Raw genomic sequence first — 15,811 nt, 5'->3', positions numbered from 1 at the left:
CATTAAGCTGCTAACCGAAAGCTTGGCGGTTCAAACTCACCCAGCGGCTCTTTGGGAGAAAGATCTGGTGGTCTACTCCCATAAAGATTACAACCAAGAAAATCCTATGGGGCAGTTCTACTCTGTAACACATGGGGTCGCTATGAGTCAAAATCAACTTGATGGCACCTAACAGCAACAACAACTTTGGAGTTAATTCATGTTGGTTAATAATGCCCCCACAATTCTGAGCAACATCTGCTCTCAGAAAAAAAAAAAAAAAATCATACGCATGCTAAGATTTCTTAAATTATTCTGGAAAATCATGCTGTTTAGCCCAAGACATTATTATTATTGTGGTGGTGGTTTTGTTAATTAGATAAGCCAAGCAGATGACAGTGAATTCTGTCTTGAATGCTAAGGACTAAATCTTTATATACAGTCTTCCAAAAGGATGCCTTCTACATTCCAGTGATTACAAATGACAATTGGCCTGCCTAAACTTACCCTTTACTTTTAGAAAATTTCGTGGGCTCCTGTCAGCCCGGGGAATTTTTATTACTTGTTTATGGAAACAGTAGGTTGCGTAAGAGTCTAGCTGGCATTTTTTTTTTTTTTTTAAAGCTATTTCGCAGTTTCCTGGTAACCATTCAGTCATCTATTTCAACACTCTGACATGAAATAAAGGCGAGGGCTGAGGCACACATTTGCCGCAAAGACACACACCTCTTTCCCTGAGTATTCGCTAGGTGAAGCGCTCCGTCGGACTAACCAGATCCACTCATGAACACCAACGTCCTGCAGAAACACGGTGTGTTTCTGGAAATAAACCACAAGAACTGCTGTGTGTTCCGGGATGACTTCATTGCCAAGGTGTTGCCTCCAGTGTTGGGGCTGCAGTTTGTGTTTGGGCTCCTGGGCAATGGTCTTGCTCTGTGGATTTTCTGCTTCCACCTCAAGTCCTGGAAATCCAGTCGGATTTTCCTTTTCAACCTAGCGTTGGCTGACTTTTTCCTCATCATCTGCCTGCCGTTCCTGACAGACAACTACGTGAGGAAATGGGACTGGAGGTTTGGGGACACTGCCTGCCGGCTGATGCTCTTCATGTTGGCCATGAACCGCCAGGGCAGCATCATTTTCCTAACAGTGGTGGCCGTGGACAGGTATTTCCGGGTGGTCCATCCCCACCATGCTATAAACAAGATCTCCAATCAGACAGCCACCATCATCTCCTCCGTGTTGTGGGGCATCACCATTGGCCTGACCGGTCATCTCCTCAGTAAAGGCTTCCTCACCCCAAACAATGGTGCATATTTGTGCAGCAGCTTTAGCATCTGCAAAGGCTTTGGGTGGCATGAGGCCATGTTCCTCCTGGAGTTCTTCTTGCCCCTGGGAATCATCCTGTTCTGCTCCGCCAGAATCATCTGGAGCCTGCGGCAGAGGCAAATGGATAAGCACGTGAAGATCAAGAGAGCCATTCGCTTTATCACAGTGGTAACCATTGTCTTCGTCATCTGCTTCCTGCCCAGTGTGGTCGTCAGGATAAGCATTTTCTGGCTCCTGCACACAGTGGGGGTACAGGATTGTAGCCTCTATCGTTCGGTTGACCTGGCATTTTACGTGACTCTCAGCTTCACCTACATGAACAGTATGCTGGACCCGCTGGTGTACTACTTCTCCAGCCCATCTTTCCCCAACTTCTTCTCCTCCATGATCAACCGCTGCCTCCGGAAGTCAACAGGTGAGCCAGATAATAACCGGAGCACAAGCATGGAGCTCACGGAGGATCAGAACACCAGCAGAAATGCTCCAGAGGCTTTAATGGTTAACTCCAGTGAGCCATGGAGCCCCCAACATCTGACCCCCACCTCTCCTTAAATAAACCCAGCCAAGAAGCAAGATTGTCACCAAGAACCATGATCTCCGGATACACAGTTTAGGTGGTGCACAGAGTGACATCACTGGACTTGGCCCAAGGTTTCCTGGGACTTCCACATTCAGAAAATCAGACTTAGAGAAACAGTGTGGCCAAGTGAGCTGCTTGGTTGCAGGATGTCACAACAGAAATCTTGGGGAGAAGGGAGAAGAAGGCTTCCAGGCTTCTGTAACTCTTGCTTAATCTCTGACACCCACAGGACTGAAGATGGCAATGTTTCCAACATTTCCGCTGAGCAGAGTCAGAGGCATAGAGAAGCCCATTGGCACCTGTGACTCACTGGCCTCCTTGCTTCACCTGCCTGAGACTTGGATGGTTCTCAGCTCCTGGGGCAACATCTAGCATGTTTGTGGACTCCAGCTGGGAGAAGGCGAACTAAGTGATTGGAGGGGAGCTATGTTTCTCCTGGAAGGAGCCTAGACATCCTTGAACAAGACAATAGGTTGTTTGGGTTTGGTGAGACCAATTCATCTTTCAGCCACGCTGTGGCAGAAACAGACTAGGCAAAGACACTCACAACCTTTGGTTAATATCTGAGTTGCCAGTGGAGGTAAGAAGGCAATGAACCCCAGGAGAGACTGAACTAAGCAACGTTATTAAGGGGAAGGAAACAGTCTTTGTGCTTCAACCAGCAACTAATCCATTCCTCTCTTGTTTACACTGATTTGAGGGTTGAGCCGTTAAAAGGACTCCAGGAAAGAAAGCATCTTCCCACCTCTGTTTGCTTTTCCCATTAAAAGGGGAGTATGCTGCTGCCCAATGGTCAAAGGTGGGGAGAGTCCCCCTGGTTCCACGGCTTACCACTTGTGTGTTTCTGTACTTAGAATAAATCTACCCCTTCAATAAACTTTGATATGCGACACAGTCTGGGGTTGCATATGTCTGGGTCATGGTTCACAGAAATGGACCTCTTACTTAAGCAGAGACAATTATGGGTTGTTAACTGTGTCCTGTTAGAAAAATCAGATACTGTTGCAAGAGAACAGGACACAGCCACTAAGCTACATCATGAGACAGTTCAGTAAAATTTACCTATGTGTGGGACAACGATGGGAAAGGACTGGGAACAAATAAGAATGATTAATAAGAATGATTTTTTTTGGAACAGTAGATTGTGAATGCATTTTATATTTAGAGTTTCATGAATATTGCTACTAGTACTTGTGTAATAAATAAGGAACTGGCCCAGAATGGAAGAGAGGGCTTCCTAGGGGATAGTTTCGGTACCCAGTTCTCGGATGGAAAAGAGATGACCTGGCTTGAATCTCTGATCAGTCCAAGTTTCTCTTACGTTTTCATTTCCAGTTCGTGTTACTCCTCAATTCTTTAACAAGAGCAGGCTTGCCTTGACCTCCTGACTTGGCTGCAGATAAGAAACTTAGAGACTTAGACTCCCAGATCTGGATAGCAAGAAATGAAGAAAGGTAGAGGTTCTCGAATTTCCGAAATGCTGAGCCAACTGCTCGCTGTATCTCAAACCAACATCACGAGAAACAGAAAGTTAAAAAAAGCAGGGATCACCTTCCTAGAGCGGAAGAGATGGCAGATTACAACTCACAGGAACACAGGGACTCTCCCAAGCCTCAAGTCTGAGTCAGCAGGGAGTCAGGTTATGAAACTCCAATTCTTTGAGCAGACGTGGTGGTTTGCGAGTGTTCAGAACTCAACAATTCACGTTTGTACATTTGTTCATGTATTCAGCCCATTTTTACATATTACGTACCAACCACGTGCCAGGTGCTGTTCTGTTAAGTAGAAAGAGAGCAAGGAGGAAGGTACCCAAGCGTCTTCTTCTGACAGAACTCACACTTCAGAAGGGGAGGCAGATGATGAACAAATGAATCAACAGAGATTTTTTCTTTTTTATTATTGTACTTTAGATGAAGGTTTACAGAACAAACTAGCTTCTCATTAAACAATTAGTACACATATTGTTTCGTGACATTGGTTTCCACCCCCACGACATGTCAACCCTCCCCTCCTCTACCTTGAGATCCCCGTTACCAGCTTTCATGTCCTCTCCTGCCTTCTCGTCCTTGCTCCTGGGCTGGTGTGCCCATTTAGTCTCGTTTTGTTTTATGGGCCTGTCTGATCTTTGGCTAAAGGTTGAACCTCAGGAGTGACTTCATTACTGAGCTAAAAGGGTATCCGGGAGCCATACTCTTGGGGTTTCTGTAGTCTCTGTCAGGCCAGTAAGCCTGATTGAAAAGGGAATTTTGGATTGCTATGGAGGCCAAGGCACTTCATGCTCAGCCACCACCCGTGTATTTTGCAGTCACCTATTTCAACACTATGACATGATATAAAGGTGAGTGCTAAACCACACATTCGCCATTCAGATATACATCTCTTTCCTTAAGCACTCTCTAGGTGATGCAGTCCATCGGGCTAACCAGATCCACCCATGAATGAGAATGTCCTGCAGAAAGCTGGCAGTTTTCTCGAAATACGCAGGAACTGTTGTGTATTCCCTGGATGACATAATCCCCAAGGTGTTGCCTCCAGTGTTGGGGCTGGAGTTTGTGTTTGGGCTTCTGGGCAATGGCCTTGCTTTGTGGATTTTCTGCTTCCACCTCAAGTTCTGGAAATCTAACCAGATTTTCCTTTTCAACCTGACAGTGGCTAACTTTCTCCTCACCATCTGCCTGCCTTTCCTGATAGACAAGTACACGAGGAAATGTGACTTGAAGTTTGGGAACATTAACTGCTGGCTGATGCTCTTCATGTTGGCCATGAGCCAAAAGAGCAGCAGCATCTTCTTCCTGGTGGTGGCTGTGGACAGGTATTACCGGGTGGTCCATTCCCACCACAGTCTAAACAAGATCTTCAATTGAACAGCCACCATCATCTCCTGCCTCTTATGAGCTATCATCATTGGCCTGACCTGTCACCTCTTGTAGAAAAAGATGCTGACAGAAAACAGTTGTACATATTTGTACAGTAGCTTTATCATCTGCAATATGTTCGGGTGGCATGATGTTCTGTTCCTCCTGGAGTTCTTCTTGCCCCTGGGCATCACCGTGTTCTGCTCAGCCAGAACCATCTGAAGCCCACAGCAGAGGCAAATGGACAGGCACGGGATGATCAAGAGAGCCATTCGCTTTATCATGGTGGTGGCCATCGTCTTCATCATCTGCTTCCTGCGCAATGTGGTCACGAGGATAGGGATTTTCTGAGTCCAGCACACAGTTGGGATCAAGACTGTAGCATCTATTGCTCACCTAACCTGGCATTTATCATTACCCTCAGACTTATATACATGAATAGCATGATGCATCCCATGCTGTACTACTTTAGTCCATCTTTCCCCTGCTTCTTCTCCACAATGATCGACCACTGCCTCCAGAAAAAGATGCAAGGTGTGCCAGATAATAACTGAACCAGGAGCCTGGAGACCCGGAGGATATGAGCACCATCAGGAATACGCCAGAAGCTTTAATGGCCAACTTCAGTGAGTCATGGAGCCCCCATTATTGGACCCCATGCTCTCCTTAAATAACCCAGTCAAGAAGCGACATTGTCAACAAAACCATGACCTCTGGATACATAGGTTAGTTTGTTCACAGAGTAACATCACTGGAATTGGTCCGAGATTTCCTGGGACTTCCACATTCAAAGAATCATACTTAGAGAAACACAGTGTGGCTGAGTGAGCCAATTGCTTGCAGGTTGTCACTACAGTAGTCTTGGGGGGAAGGGACAGTGAAGCTTCTAGGCTTGTGAAACTCTTGCTTAATCCCTGCCATACACAGGCGTGAAGATGGCAACCTTTCCAACATTTCTGCTGAGCAGAGTCAGGGGCTCACCTTTATATCATGTCATAGTGTTGAAATAGGTGACTGCAAAATACACGGGTGGTGGCTGAGCATGAAGTGCCTTGGCCTCCATAGCAATCCAAAATTCCCTTTTCAATCAGGCTTACTGGCCTGACAGAGACTACAGAAACCCCAAGAGTATGGCTCCCGGATACCCTTTTAGCTCAGTAATGAAGTCACTCCTGAGGTTCAACCTTTAGCCAAAGATCAGACAGGCCCATAAAACAAAACGAGACTAAATGGGCACACCAGCCCAGGAGCAAGGACGAGAAGGCAGGAGAGGACATGAAAGCTGGTAACGGGGATCTCAAGGTAGAGGAGGGGAGGGTTGACATGTCGTGGGGGTGGAAACCAATGCCTGAGACCTGGATGGTTCTTAGCTCCAGCGGCAATATTTAGCCTATTTATCAGCTCCAGCTGGGAAAAGGAGAGCTGACTGAGTGGAGGGGAGCTATGTTTCTTCTGGAGGGAGCATACACATCATTAAACAGTAGGTCAACAGGGTTTGGTGGGACCAATTCATCTTTCAGCCACACTGTAGCAGAGACAGACTAGGCAATGACCCTCACAGCCTTTGGTTAATATCTGAGTTGCCAGTGGATGTAAGAAGGCAATGAGCCCCAGGAGAGACTGAGCTAAACAACCTTATTAAGGGGAAGGAAATGGACTTTGTGCTTCAGCCAACAACTAATCCATTCCTCTCATGTTTACACTAATTTGAGGGTGAGCCATTAAAAGCGCTCCAGGAAAGAAAGCATCTTCCCACCTCTGTTTTTCCCATTAAAAGAAGAGTGTTCTGCTGCCAAGGAGCCCTGGTGGCACAGTGGTTAAGCATTTGGCTGCTAACCAAAAGGTTTGGAGTTCGAAGCCACTAGCTGCTCTGTGAGAGAAAGATGTGGCACTCTGCTTCCATAAAAATTACAGCCTTGGATATTAGCCCAAGAGACAGAAAGGGCCACATAAACCAGAGACTTCATCAGCCCGAGACGAGAAGAACTAGACAGTGCCCGCTACCACCAATGACTGCCCTAACAGGGAACACAACAGAGAGTCCTGGATGGAGAGGAGAAAGGTGGGGTGCAGAACTCTAATTCTAGCAAGAAGACCAGACTTAATGGTATGACTGAGACTGGAGGAACCCCGGAAAACATGGTCCCTGGATTCTCTATCAGCCCAGAACTAAAACAATTTCCAAGGCCAACTCTTCAGACAGGGATTGGACTTCACTGTGGGACATAAAGTGATACTCATGAGGAGTGTGCCTCTTAGCTCAAGTAGATACAAGAGACTAAATGGGCAGCTTCTGTCTGGAGGTGAGATGGGAAGGTAGAGAGGGTTAGGAAGAGGTTGAATGGACATGGGGAATCAGGTGGCAATGAGGAGTGTGCTGTCACAGTATGGGGGGAGCAATTAGAGTCACATAGCAATGTATGTATAAATTTTTGTACGGGAAAAAATAAAACCAATAAATAAATAAAAAAGATTACAGCCTTGGAAACCTGTGAGTCGGAGTCGACTCCACGGCAGTGGGTTAGGGTTTGAGCAGTTAAAAAGGCTTCAGAAAGAAAGCAGCTTCCTACCTCTGAATGCTTTTCCAATTAAAAGAAGTGTGCTATAGTGCCCAATGATAAAAGAGGGAAGATTCCTCTTGGTTCCTCTGCTTACCACTTGTGTGTTTCTGTACTTCGAATAAATCTACCACTTCAATAAATTTTGATATGACACACAGTCTGGCGTTGCATATGTCTGGGTCATAGTTCACAGAAATGGACTTCTTACTTAAGCAGAGATCTTCATGGATTATTAACTGTGACTCGTTAGAAAATCAGATACTGGAAAGTAAGAGAAGAACACAGACACTGACCTACATCATGAGACGGTTAAGTAAAATTTACCTATGTATGAGACCAGGATGGAAAAGGACTAGGAACAAATAAGAACGATTTAGTTAGGAAGAGTAGATTGTGAACGCATTTAAATTCTCTTTTGAGTTCAGTGAATATTGCTGTTAGCATTTGTGTGTTAAAAAAAGAACCAGGCCAGACTGGGATTCTTCTGCAGGAGGAGGAAGAGAGGGCTTCCTAGGACATAGTTTCAGTACCCAGTTCTGGGATGGAAAAGAGATGTGCTGGTTTCAATCTCTGATCAGCCCAAGTTTCTGTTGGCCTTTCATTTCCAGTTTCTGTTACTCCTCGATTCTTTCAATAAGATGAGGCTTGCCTTGGACTTGGTTGTAGACAAGAAACTTAGATACTGAGACTCCCAGCCATGGATGGCAATTAATAAACAAAGATAGAGGTTCCTGATTTTCCTAAATGCAGAGCAGTTTGTTCGCTGTATCTCCAAACAACAAAGCGAGAAGTAGAAAGTTAAAAGCAGGGATCTCTATCCTAAAGAGGAAAAGACGACAGAGTCGTGCCCAGAGGAACACAGGGACTCCCCCAAGGCTCAAGTCTGAGTCAGCAGGGAGTCGTGTTATGAGACTCCAATTCTGCATTCAACAGACAAAGTGGTTTTCAAGTTTTGAGAACTCAACAACTGACATTCATTTATTTTTTCATGCTTTCAATCCATTTCTACATATTAAGCACCAACTATGTGCCAAGTGCTGTTCTGGCTGGTGGAGAATGAGCAAGGAACTATATAGCCAGGACCCTTTTTCTCAAAGAACTCATACTCCAGAGGGAGGGAGCAGAGGGCAAAAAAATGAATGAAAAGGGAATTTTAGATCGCTATGGAGCCCTGGCGGTGTAGTGGTTAAGACCTGAAGTGTTAACCAAAAGGTCGGCAGTTCGAATCCACCAGCTGCTCCTTGGAAACCCTATGGGGCAGTTCTACTCTGTCCTATACGGTTGCTATGAGTCAGAATCGACGCAATGGGTTTGGTTTGGTTTTTTTGGTTATGGGAGACCCAGGTTTGATTCACAGCCAATGCGCCTCATTCTCAGTCACCACCCATTTCTTCTGTAGTTTCCTAGTAATCATTCATCTATTTCAACACTCTGACATGATGTTAAGGCAGGTGCTGAACCACATGTTCGCCACACAGACAGACACCTCTTTCCTTGAGCATTCATCAGGTGAGGCACACTGTCAGACTAAGATGATTCACTCTTGAACTGGCATCTTCTGCAGAAAGATGACCATTTTCTGTAAACAGACATGAATAACTGCTGTATATTCTGGGATGACTTCATTGCCAATGTGTTGCCTCCAGTGTTGGGGCTGGAGTTTGTGTTTGGGCTCCTGGGCAATGGTCTTGCTCTGTGGATTTTCTGCTTCCGTTTCAAGTCCTGGAAGTCTAGCCAGATTTTCCTGTCCAACCTGGCTGTGGCTGACTTTCTCCTGGTCATCTGCCTGCCCTTCCTGATCAATAACATAATGAGAAAGGGGGAGAATGGAGGTTTGGGGACATTGCCTGCTAGCTGATGTGCTTCATGCTGCCCATAAACCACCAGGGCAGCATCAGCTTCTTCACAGTGGTGGCCATGGACAGGTATATCCATGTGTACCACCCCCACCATGTTCTCTCCGAACAAGATCTCCATTTGGACACCTGCCACCATCTCCTGCCTCTTGTGGGGTGTCACTATCGGCCTGATCTGTCACCCCCTGTACAAACACACACTGATCGACCATGATGGTGCAAATTTGTGCCACAGCTTTAGCATCTGCAATATCTTTGAGTGGCACAATGCCATGTTCCTCCTGGAGTTCTTCTTACCCCTGGGCAGCATACTATTCTGCTCAGCTAGAATCTACTGCAGCCTGTGGCAGAGACAATAGGACAAGCATGTGAAAATCAAGAGAGCAATTCACTTCATCATGGTGGTGGCCATCGTCTTCGTCATCTGCTTCCTGCCCAGTGTAGCCATGAGAATAGGTATTTTCTGGCTCCTGCACACAGTGGGGACATAAGATTGTAACATTTACAACTCAGCTGACCGAGTGTTTTTCCAAGCATGGCTCCCTGGTATACTACTTCTCCAGCTCAGCTTTCCCCAACTTCTTCTCCTCCATGAGCAACCACTGTCTCTGGAAGAAGTTGACAGGTGAGCCAGATAATAACCGGAGCAGGAACGTGGAGCTCATGGAGGATCAGAACACCGCCAGGAATACTGTGGAAACTCATGGCCAACTCCAGTTTGGCATATGGAGCCGCTGTTATCTGACCCCAATCTCTCCTTAAGTAACACAGCCAAGAAGCGACAGATTCACTATCTCCGGATATATGGTTTTGCTGTCGCACAAACTAACATCCCTGGACGTGACCTGAGGTTTTCTGGGACTTCCAGATTCGGAGAATCTGATTTAGAGAAACAGTTTGGCCAAGTGAACCACTTGGTTGAAAGTTGTCACTACAGAAATCTTGGGAAGAAGGGAGAGGAAAGCTTTTAGGCTTCTGAAACTCTTGGCTTAATCTCTGCCATATGCAGGGCTGAAGATGGCAACGTTTTCAACATTTCTGCTGAGCAGAGTCACAGCCACAGAGAAGTCCATGGGCACCCATGACTTGCTGGCCTTGCTTCACCTGCCTGAGATATGAATGGTTCACAGCTCCAGAGGCAAAATTTAGCCTATTCATTCACTCCAGGTGGGAGGAGAGCTGAATGATTGGAGGGGAGCTATATTTCTCCTGGAGGAAGCCCAGACATGATTAAACAAGACAGCAGGTCAACTGGGTTTGGTGGGACCAATCCGTCTTTCAGCCACGGTGTAGCAGAAACAGACTAGGCAAAGACACTCACAACCTTTGGTTAATATCTGAGTTGTCAGTGGAGGTAAGAAGGCAATGAGCCCCTGAAGAGACTGAGCTTAACAGTGTTATTAAGGGGAAGGAAATGGTCTTTGTGCTCCAACCGGCAACTAATCCATTCCTCTCTTGTGTACACTAATATGAGGGTTGAGCAGTTAAAAAGGCATCAGAAAGAAAGCAGCTTCCCACCTCGGTATGCTTTTCCAATTCAAAGAAGAATGCTATACTGCCCAACGATTGAAGGGGAAGATTCCTCCTGGTTCCATGGCATACCACTTGTGTGTTTCTGTACTTAAAATAAATCTACCCCTTCAATAAACTTTGATATCACACACAGTCTGGCATTGCATATGTCTGGGTCATGGTTCACAGAAAGGGACTTCTTAATTAAGCAGAGACCTTTATGGGTTATTAACTGTGTCCTGTTAGGAAAATCAGATACTGTAAAGTGAAAACAGAACACAGCCACTGAGCTACATCATGAGACAGTTAAGTAAAAATTACCTATGTGTGTGGGACAAGGATGGGAAACGACTGGGAATAAATAAGAATGATAAATAAGAACGATTTAGTTGGGAAGAGTAGTTTGCGAATGCACTTAAATTCTCTTTGGAGTTAGTGAATGTTGCTATTAGTTTTGCCATGGTTATCTAGTGCTGCTACAACAGAAATACCACAAGTGGATGGCTTTAACAAACAGAAGTTTATTTTCTCACAGTCTAGAAGGCTAGAAGTCAGAATTCAGGGTGCCAGCTCCAGGGGAAGGTTTTCTCTCTCTGTCGGCTCTGGGAGAAGGTCCTTGTTATCAGTCTTCCCCGGTCGAGGAGCATCTCAGTGCAGGGAACTTGGGTCCAAAGGACGTGCTCTGCTCCTGACACTACTTTCTTGGTGGTATGAGGTCCCCACGTCTCTCTGCTCACTTCTCTCTTTTATATCTCAAAAGAGATTGACTTAAAACACAACCTAATCTTGCAGATTGAGACCTGCCTCACTAACATAACTGCGTCTAATCCTGCCTCGTTAACATCATAGAGGTAGGATTTACAACACATAGGAAAATCACATCAGTCACAACATAGTGGACACCCACACAATACTGGGAATCGTGGCCTAGCCAAGTTGACACACTTTTTTGGGAGATACAATTCAATCCATAACAGTATTTCAAGTCTTAAAGAAGAAGTCTGGCCAGACTGGGATTTTCCTGCAGGAAGAGGAAGAGAGGGCTTCCTAGGGGATGGTTTCAGTACCCAGTTCCGAAAAAGACATATGGAAAAGAGATGTGCTGGTCTGAATCTCTGATGAATCTGAGTTTCTCTTAGGCTTTCATTCCAATTTCTGTCACTCCTCCATTCTTTAACAAGAGGAGGCTTGCCTTGACCTCCCGAATTGGCTGCAGATAAGAAACTTAGAGACTTAGACTTCCAATCCTGGATGGCAATAAATGAAGAAGAAAAGATAGAGGTTCTTGAATTTCTTAAATGCAGAGCAGATTGCTAGCTGTACCTCAAAGCAACATCGTGAGAGGTAGAAAGTTAAAAGCAGGAATCACCATCCTATGCAAGAAGAGATGGCAGTCATGCTCAGAGGAACACAGGGACTCCCCCAAGCCTCACGTGTGAGTCAGCAAGGAATCAGGTTGTGAAACTCCAACGCTTTCATCAGACAAAGTGGTTTTCAAGTGTTCAGAACTCAACAACTTAATGTTTGTTCATTTGTCCATGCATTCGGTCCATTTTTACGTATTAAGCACCAACTATGTGCCAGGTGCTGCTCTGGTTGGTGGAGAGAAGGCAAGGAACAAGATAGCCAAGGCCGTTCTTCTCATAGAACTCACACTCTAGCGGGGGGAGGCAGGTGGTAAACAAACGATTGAGAAGGGCATTTTGTATTGCTCTCGGAGACTTGGGTTCGTTCTCCAGTCAACACACCTCATGCACAGCCACCATTGTCTGTGTCGTAGTTTCCTGGTGATGATTCATCTGTTTCAACACTCTGACGTGCCAGTAAATGTGGTTGCCGCACCACACGTTCACCGCATGAACACACAACCCTCTCCTTGAGCATTCACTAGTTGAGGGGCTCTGTCGGAGTAAGACGATCCACTCAGGAATGCCAGTGTCCTACAGAAAGACAAATACTGTGTGGAAATACACCAAAAGGGGTGCTGTGTGTTCCCCAATGACTTAATCACCAAGATGCTGCCACCAGTGTTGTGAATGGAGTTTGCGTTTGGGCTCCTGGGCAATGGTCTTGCTCTGTGGATTTTCTGCTTCCACCTTAAGTTCTGGAAATCAGGCTATGGCTGACTTTCTCTTTGTCACCCGCCTGCCGTTTGTGACTGACAACTATGTAAGTGGGACTGGAGGTTTGGGGACATTGCCTGTCAGCTAAGGCTTTTCATGTTGGCCATGAACCGCCAAGGTAGCATCATCTTCCTCACAGTGGTGTCCACAGACAGGTATTTCTGGGAAGTCCATCTCCCCATGCTGTAAACAAGATCTCCAATCAGACGGCCACCAGCATCTCCTGCCTTTTCTGGGGCATCACCACTGGTTTGACCTGTTACCTCCTGAACACACAGTTGTTGACCGAAAACAACGGTACCCACTTATGCAGCAGCTTTATCACCTGCAATACCTTCAGGTGGCATGATTCCCTGTTCTTCCTACAGTTCTTCTTGCCCATGGGCATCTTTCTATTCTGCTTGGCAAGAATTGTCTGGAGCCCGCAGCAGAAACAAATGGATAGGCACCCGGAGATCAAGAGAGCCATTTACTTCATCATGGTGGTAGCCATTGTCTTTGTCATCTGTTTCCTGCGCAGTGTGGCCATGAGGATAGGCATTTTCTGGCTCCTGCACACAGTGGAGATGCAGGATTGTGCCCCTTCTACCTCGGTTGACCTGGCATTTTTCATGACTGTCAGCTTCACCTACATGAACAGCACGCTCGATCCCTTGGTGTATTACTTCTCCAGCCCATCTTTCCCCAACTTATTCCCCACTGTGATCAACCGAGAAGATGACAGGTGAGCCAGATAATAACCAGAGCGTGAGCGTGGAGCTCACAGGGGATCTGAGCACCACCAGAAATGCTCCGGAGGCTTTAATGGCCAACTCCAGTGAGCTATGGAGGCCCCAATATCTGACCCCAGCCTCTCCTTAAATAAACCCAGCCAAGAAGCAAGATTGTCACCAAGAACCATGATCTCCGGATACACAGTTTAGGTGGTGCACAGAGTGACATCACTGGACTTGGCCCAAGGTTTCCTGGGACTTCCACATTCAGAAAATCAGACTTAGAGAAACAGTGTGGCCAAGTGAGCTGCTTGGTTGCAGGATGTCACAACAGAAATCTTGGGGAGAAGGGAGAAGAAGGCTTCCAGGCTTCTGTAACTCTTGCTTAATCTCTGACACCCACAGGACTGAAGATGGCAATGTTTCCAACATTTCCGCTGAGCAGAGTCAGAGGCATAGAGAAGCCCATTGGCACCTGTGACTCACTGGCCTCCTTGCTTCACCTGCCTGAGACTTGGATGGTTCTCAGCTCCTGGGGCAACATCTAGCATGTTTGTGGACTCCAGCTGGGACAAGGCGAACTAAGTGATTGGAGGGGAGCTATGTTTCTCCTGGAAGGAGCCTAGACATCCTTGAACAAGACAATAGGTTGTTTGGGTTTGGTGAGACCAATTCATCTTTCAGCCACGCTGTGGCAGAAACAGACTAGGCAAAGACACTCACAACCTTTGGTTAATATCTGAGTTGCCAGTGGAGGTAAGAAGGCAATGAACCCCAGGAGAGACTGAACTAAGCAACGTTATTAAGGGGAAGGAAACAGTCTTTGTGCTTCAACCAGCAACTAATCCATTCCTCTCTTGTTTACACTGATTTGAGGGTTGAGCCGTTAAAAGGACTCCAGGAAAGAAAGCATCTTCCCACCTCTGTTTGCTTTTCCCATTAAAAGGGGAGTATGCTGCTGCCCAATGGTCAAAGGTGGGGAGAGTCCCCCTGGTTCCACGGCTTACCACTTGTGTGTTTCTGTACTTAGAATAAATCTACCCCTTCAATAAACTTTGATATGCGACACAGTCTGGGGTTGCATATGTCTGGGTCATGGTTCACAGAAATGGACCTCTTACTTAAGCAGAGACAATTATGGGTTGTTAACTGTGTCCTGTTAGAAAAATCAGATACTGTTGCAAGAGAACAGGACACAGCCACTAAGCTACATCATGAGACAGTTCAGTAAAAATTAGCTACAGGAGGGACAAGGATGGAACAGGACTGGGAACTAGTAAGAATGATTAATAAGAATGATTTTTTTGGAAGAGGAGATTGCAAACGCATTTTAAATTCTCTTCAGAGTTTGGTGAATGTTGCTACTAGTACTTATGTAGTAAATAAGGAACTGGCCCAGAATGGGAGGAAGAGAAGCCTTCCTAGGGTAGAGTTTCAGTACCCAGTTCTGGGATGGAAAAAAGATGTGGTGTAGTCAAGTTCCTTCTCTGATTCTTGGGTCATCTGTTTTGTTTCAGATGAACAGAGACCGATAGTTACATACCTTAGATGATGGCTTGTAGGTTTAAAAACCCCAGAAACTACTCAGCATACTGGGAGGTGAGGATCTTGAATTTTGTAGATGCAGAGCACTTTGCTCATCTGTGTCCCCAAGAAACATCTCAAGATCCAGTAAGTTAAAAGCAGGGATCACCTTCCTAAAGCGGAATAGATGGCAGAGTCATGCTCAGAGGAAAGTACAGACTCCCTAAAGCCTCAAGTCTGAGCCAGCAGAGAATTGGATTGTGAAACTCCAATTCTTTCATCAGACAAGGTGGTTTGTGAGTGTTCAGAACTCAACAGCTCACTTTGGTTCATTTATTCATGCATTAAATCGGTTTGTACACATTAAGCACCAACTATGTGCCAGGCAGGGGGGCCAGTGGTGGTCCAGTGGTAGAATTCTTATCCTTCATATGTGAGACCCAGGTTTAAATCCCAGCTAATGCACCTCATGCACAGCCACCACCCTCTGTCAATAGAGGCTTGCTTTTTGCTGTGATGCTTAGCAGGTTTCAGTGGAGCTTCTAGTCTAACACAGACTAGGAAGAAAGGCCTGGTGATCTACTCCCTAAAATCAGTCAGTGAAAACTCTATGGATCACAATGGTCAGATCCCATTGTACGTTGGGTTGTCATGAGTTGGGGACCAACTTGACGGCAGCCAACCACAACAACATGTGCCAGGGTGGTGGAGATAGAGCTGTTCTGGGTGGTAGAGGCAGAGCAAGGAACATGTAGCCAAGGTCCCTCTCATAGAACTCACAC

At 46.0% G+C, this 15,811-nt stretch overlaps 1 protein-coding gene and 3 pseudogenes across 1 annotated transcript; all 4 read left to right on the top strand.

The window, feature by feature from the left end:
• Positions 1-692: 692 nt before the first annotated feature.
• LOC101357996 (hydroxycarboxylic acid receptor 2-like) lies at positions 693-2,766 on the top strand. The gene has a single exon (XM_012558036.2). It carries the CDS (start codon positions 763-765, stop codon positions 1,855-1,857), a length of 1,095 nt encoding a protein of 364 aa, XP_012413490.1. The 5' UTR covers positions 693-762; the 3' UTR covers positions 1,858-2,766.
• A 1,249-nt stretch (positions 2,767-4,015) lies between these two features.
• Positions 4,016-5,929, top strand: LOC101352219 (hydroxycarboxylic acid receptor 2-like; annotated as a pseudogene).
• A 1,567-nt stretch (positions 5,930-7,496) lies between these two features.
• Positions 7,497-9,919, top strand: LOC101351961 (hydroxycarboxylic acid receptor 2-like; annotated as a pseudogene).
• Positions 9,920-10,272: 353 nt separating this feature from the next.
• On the top strand, positions 10,273-14,562 carry LOC101351706 (hydroxycarboxylic acid receptor 2-like; annotated as a pseudogene).
• Positions 14,563-15,811: the final 1,249 nt, after the last annotated feature.

Source organism: Trichechus manatus, unplaced genomic scaffold (genome assembly GCF_000243295.1).
Source record: "Trichechus manatus latirostris isolate Lorelei unplaced genomic scaffold, TriManLat1.0 scaffold00131, whole genome shotgun sequence".
In the NCBI taxonomy this organism is placed as follows: Eukaryota; Metazoa; Chordata; class Mammalia; order Sirenia; family Trichechidae; genus Trichechus; species Trichechus manatus.
The sequence above is the reverse complement of the archived record's forward strand: the minus strand, read 5'-3'. Positions and strand labels throughout refer to the sequence as shown.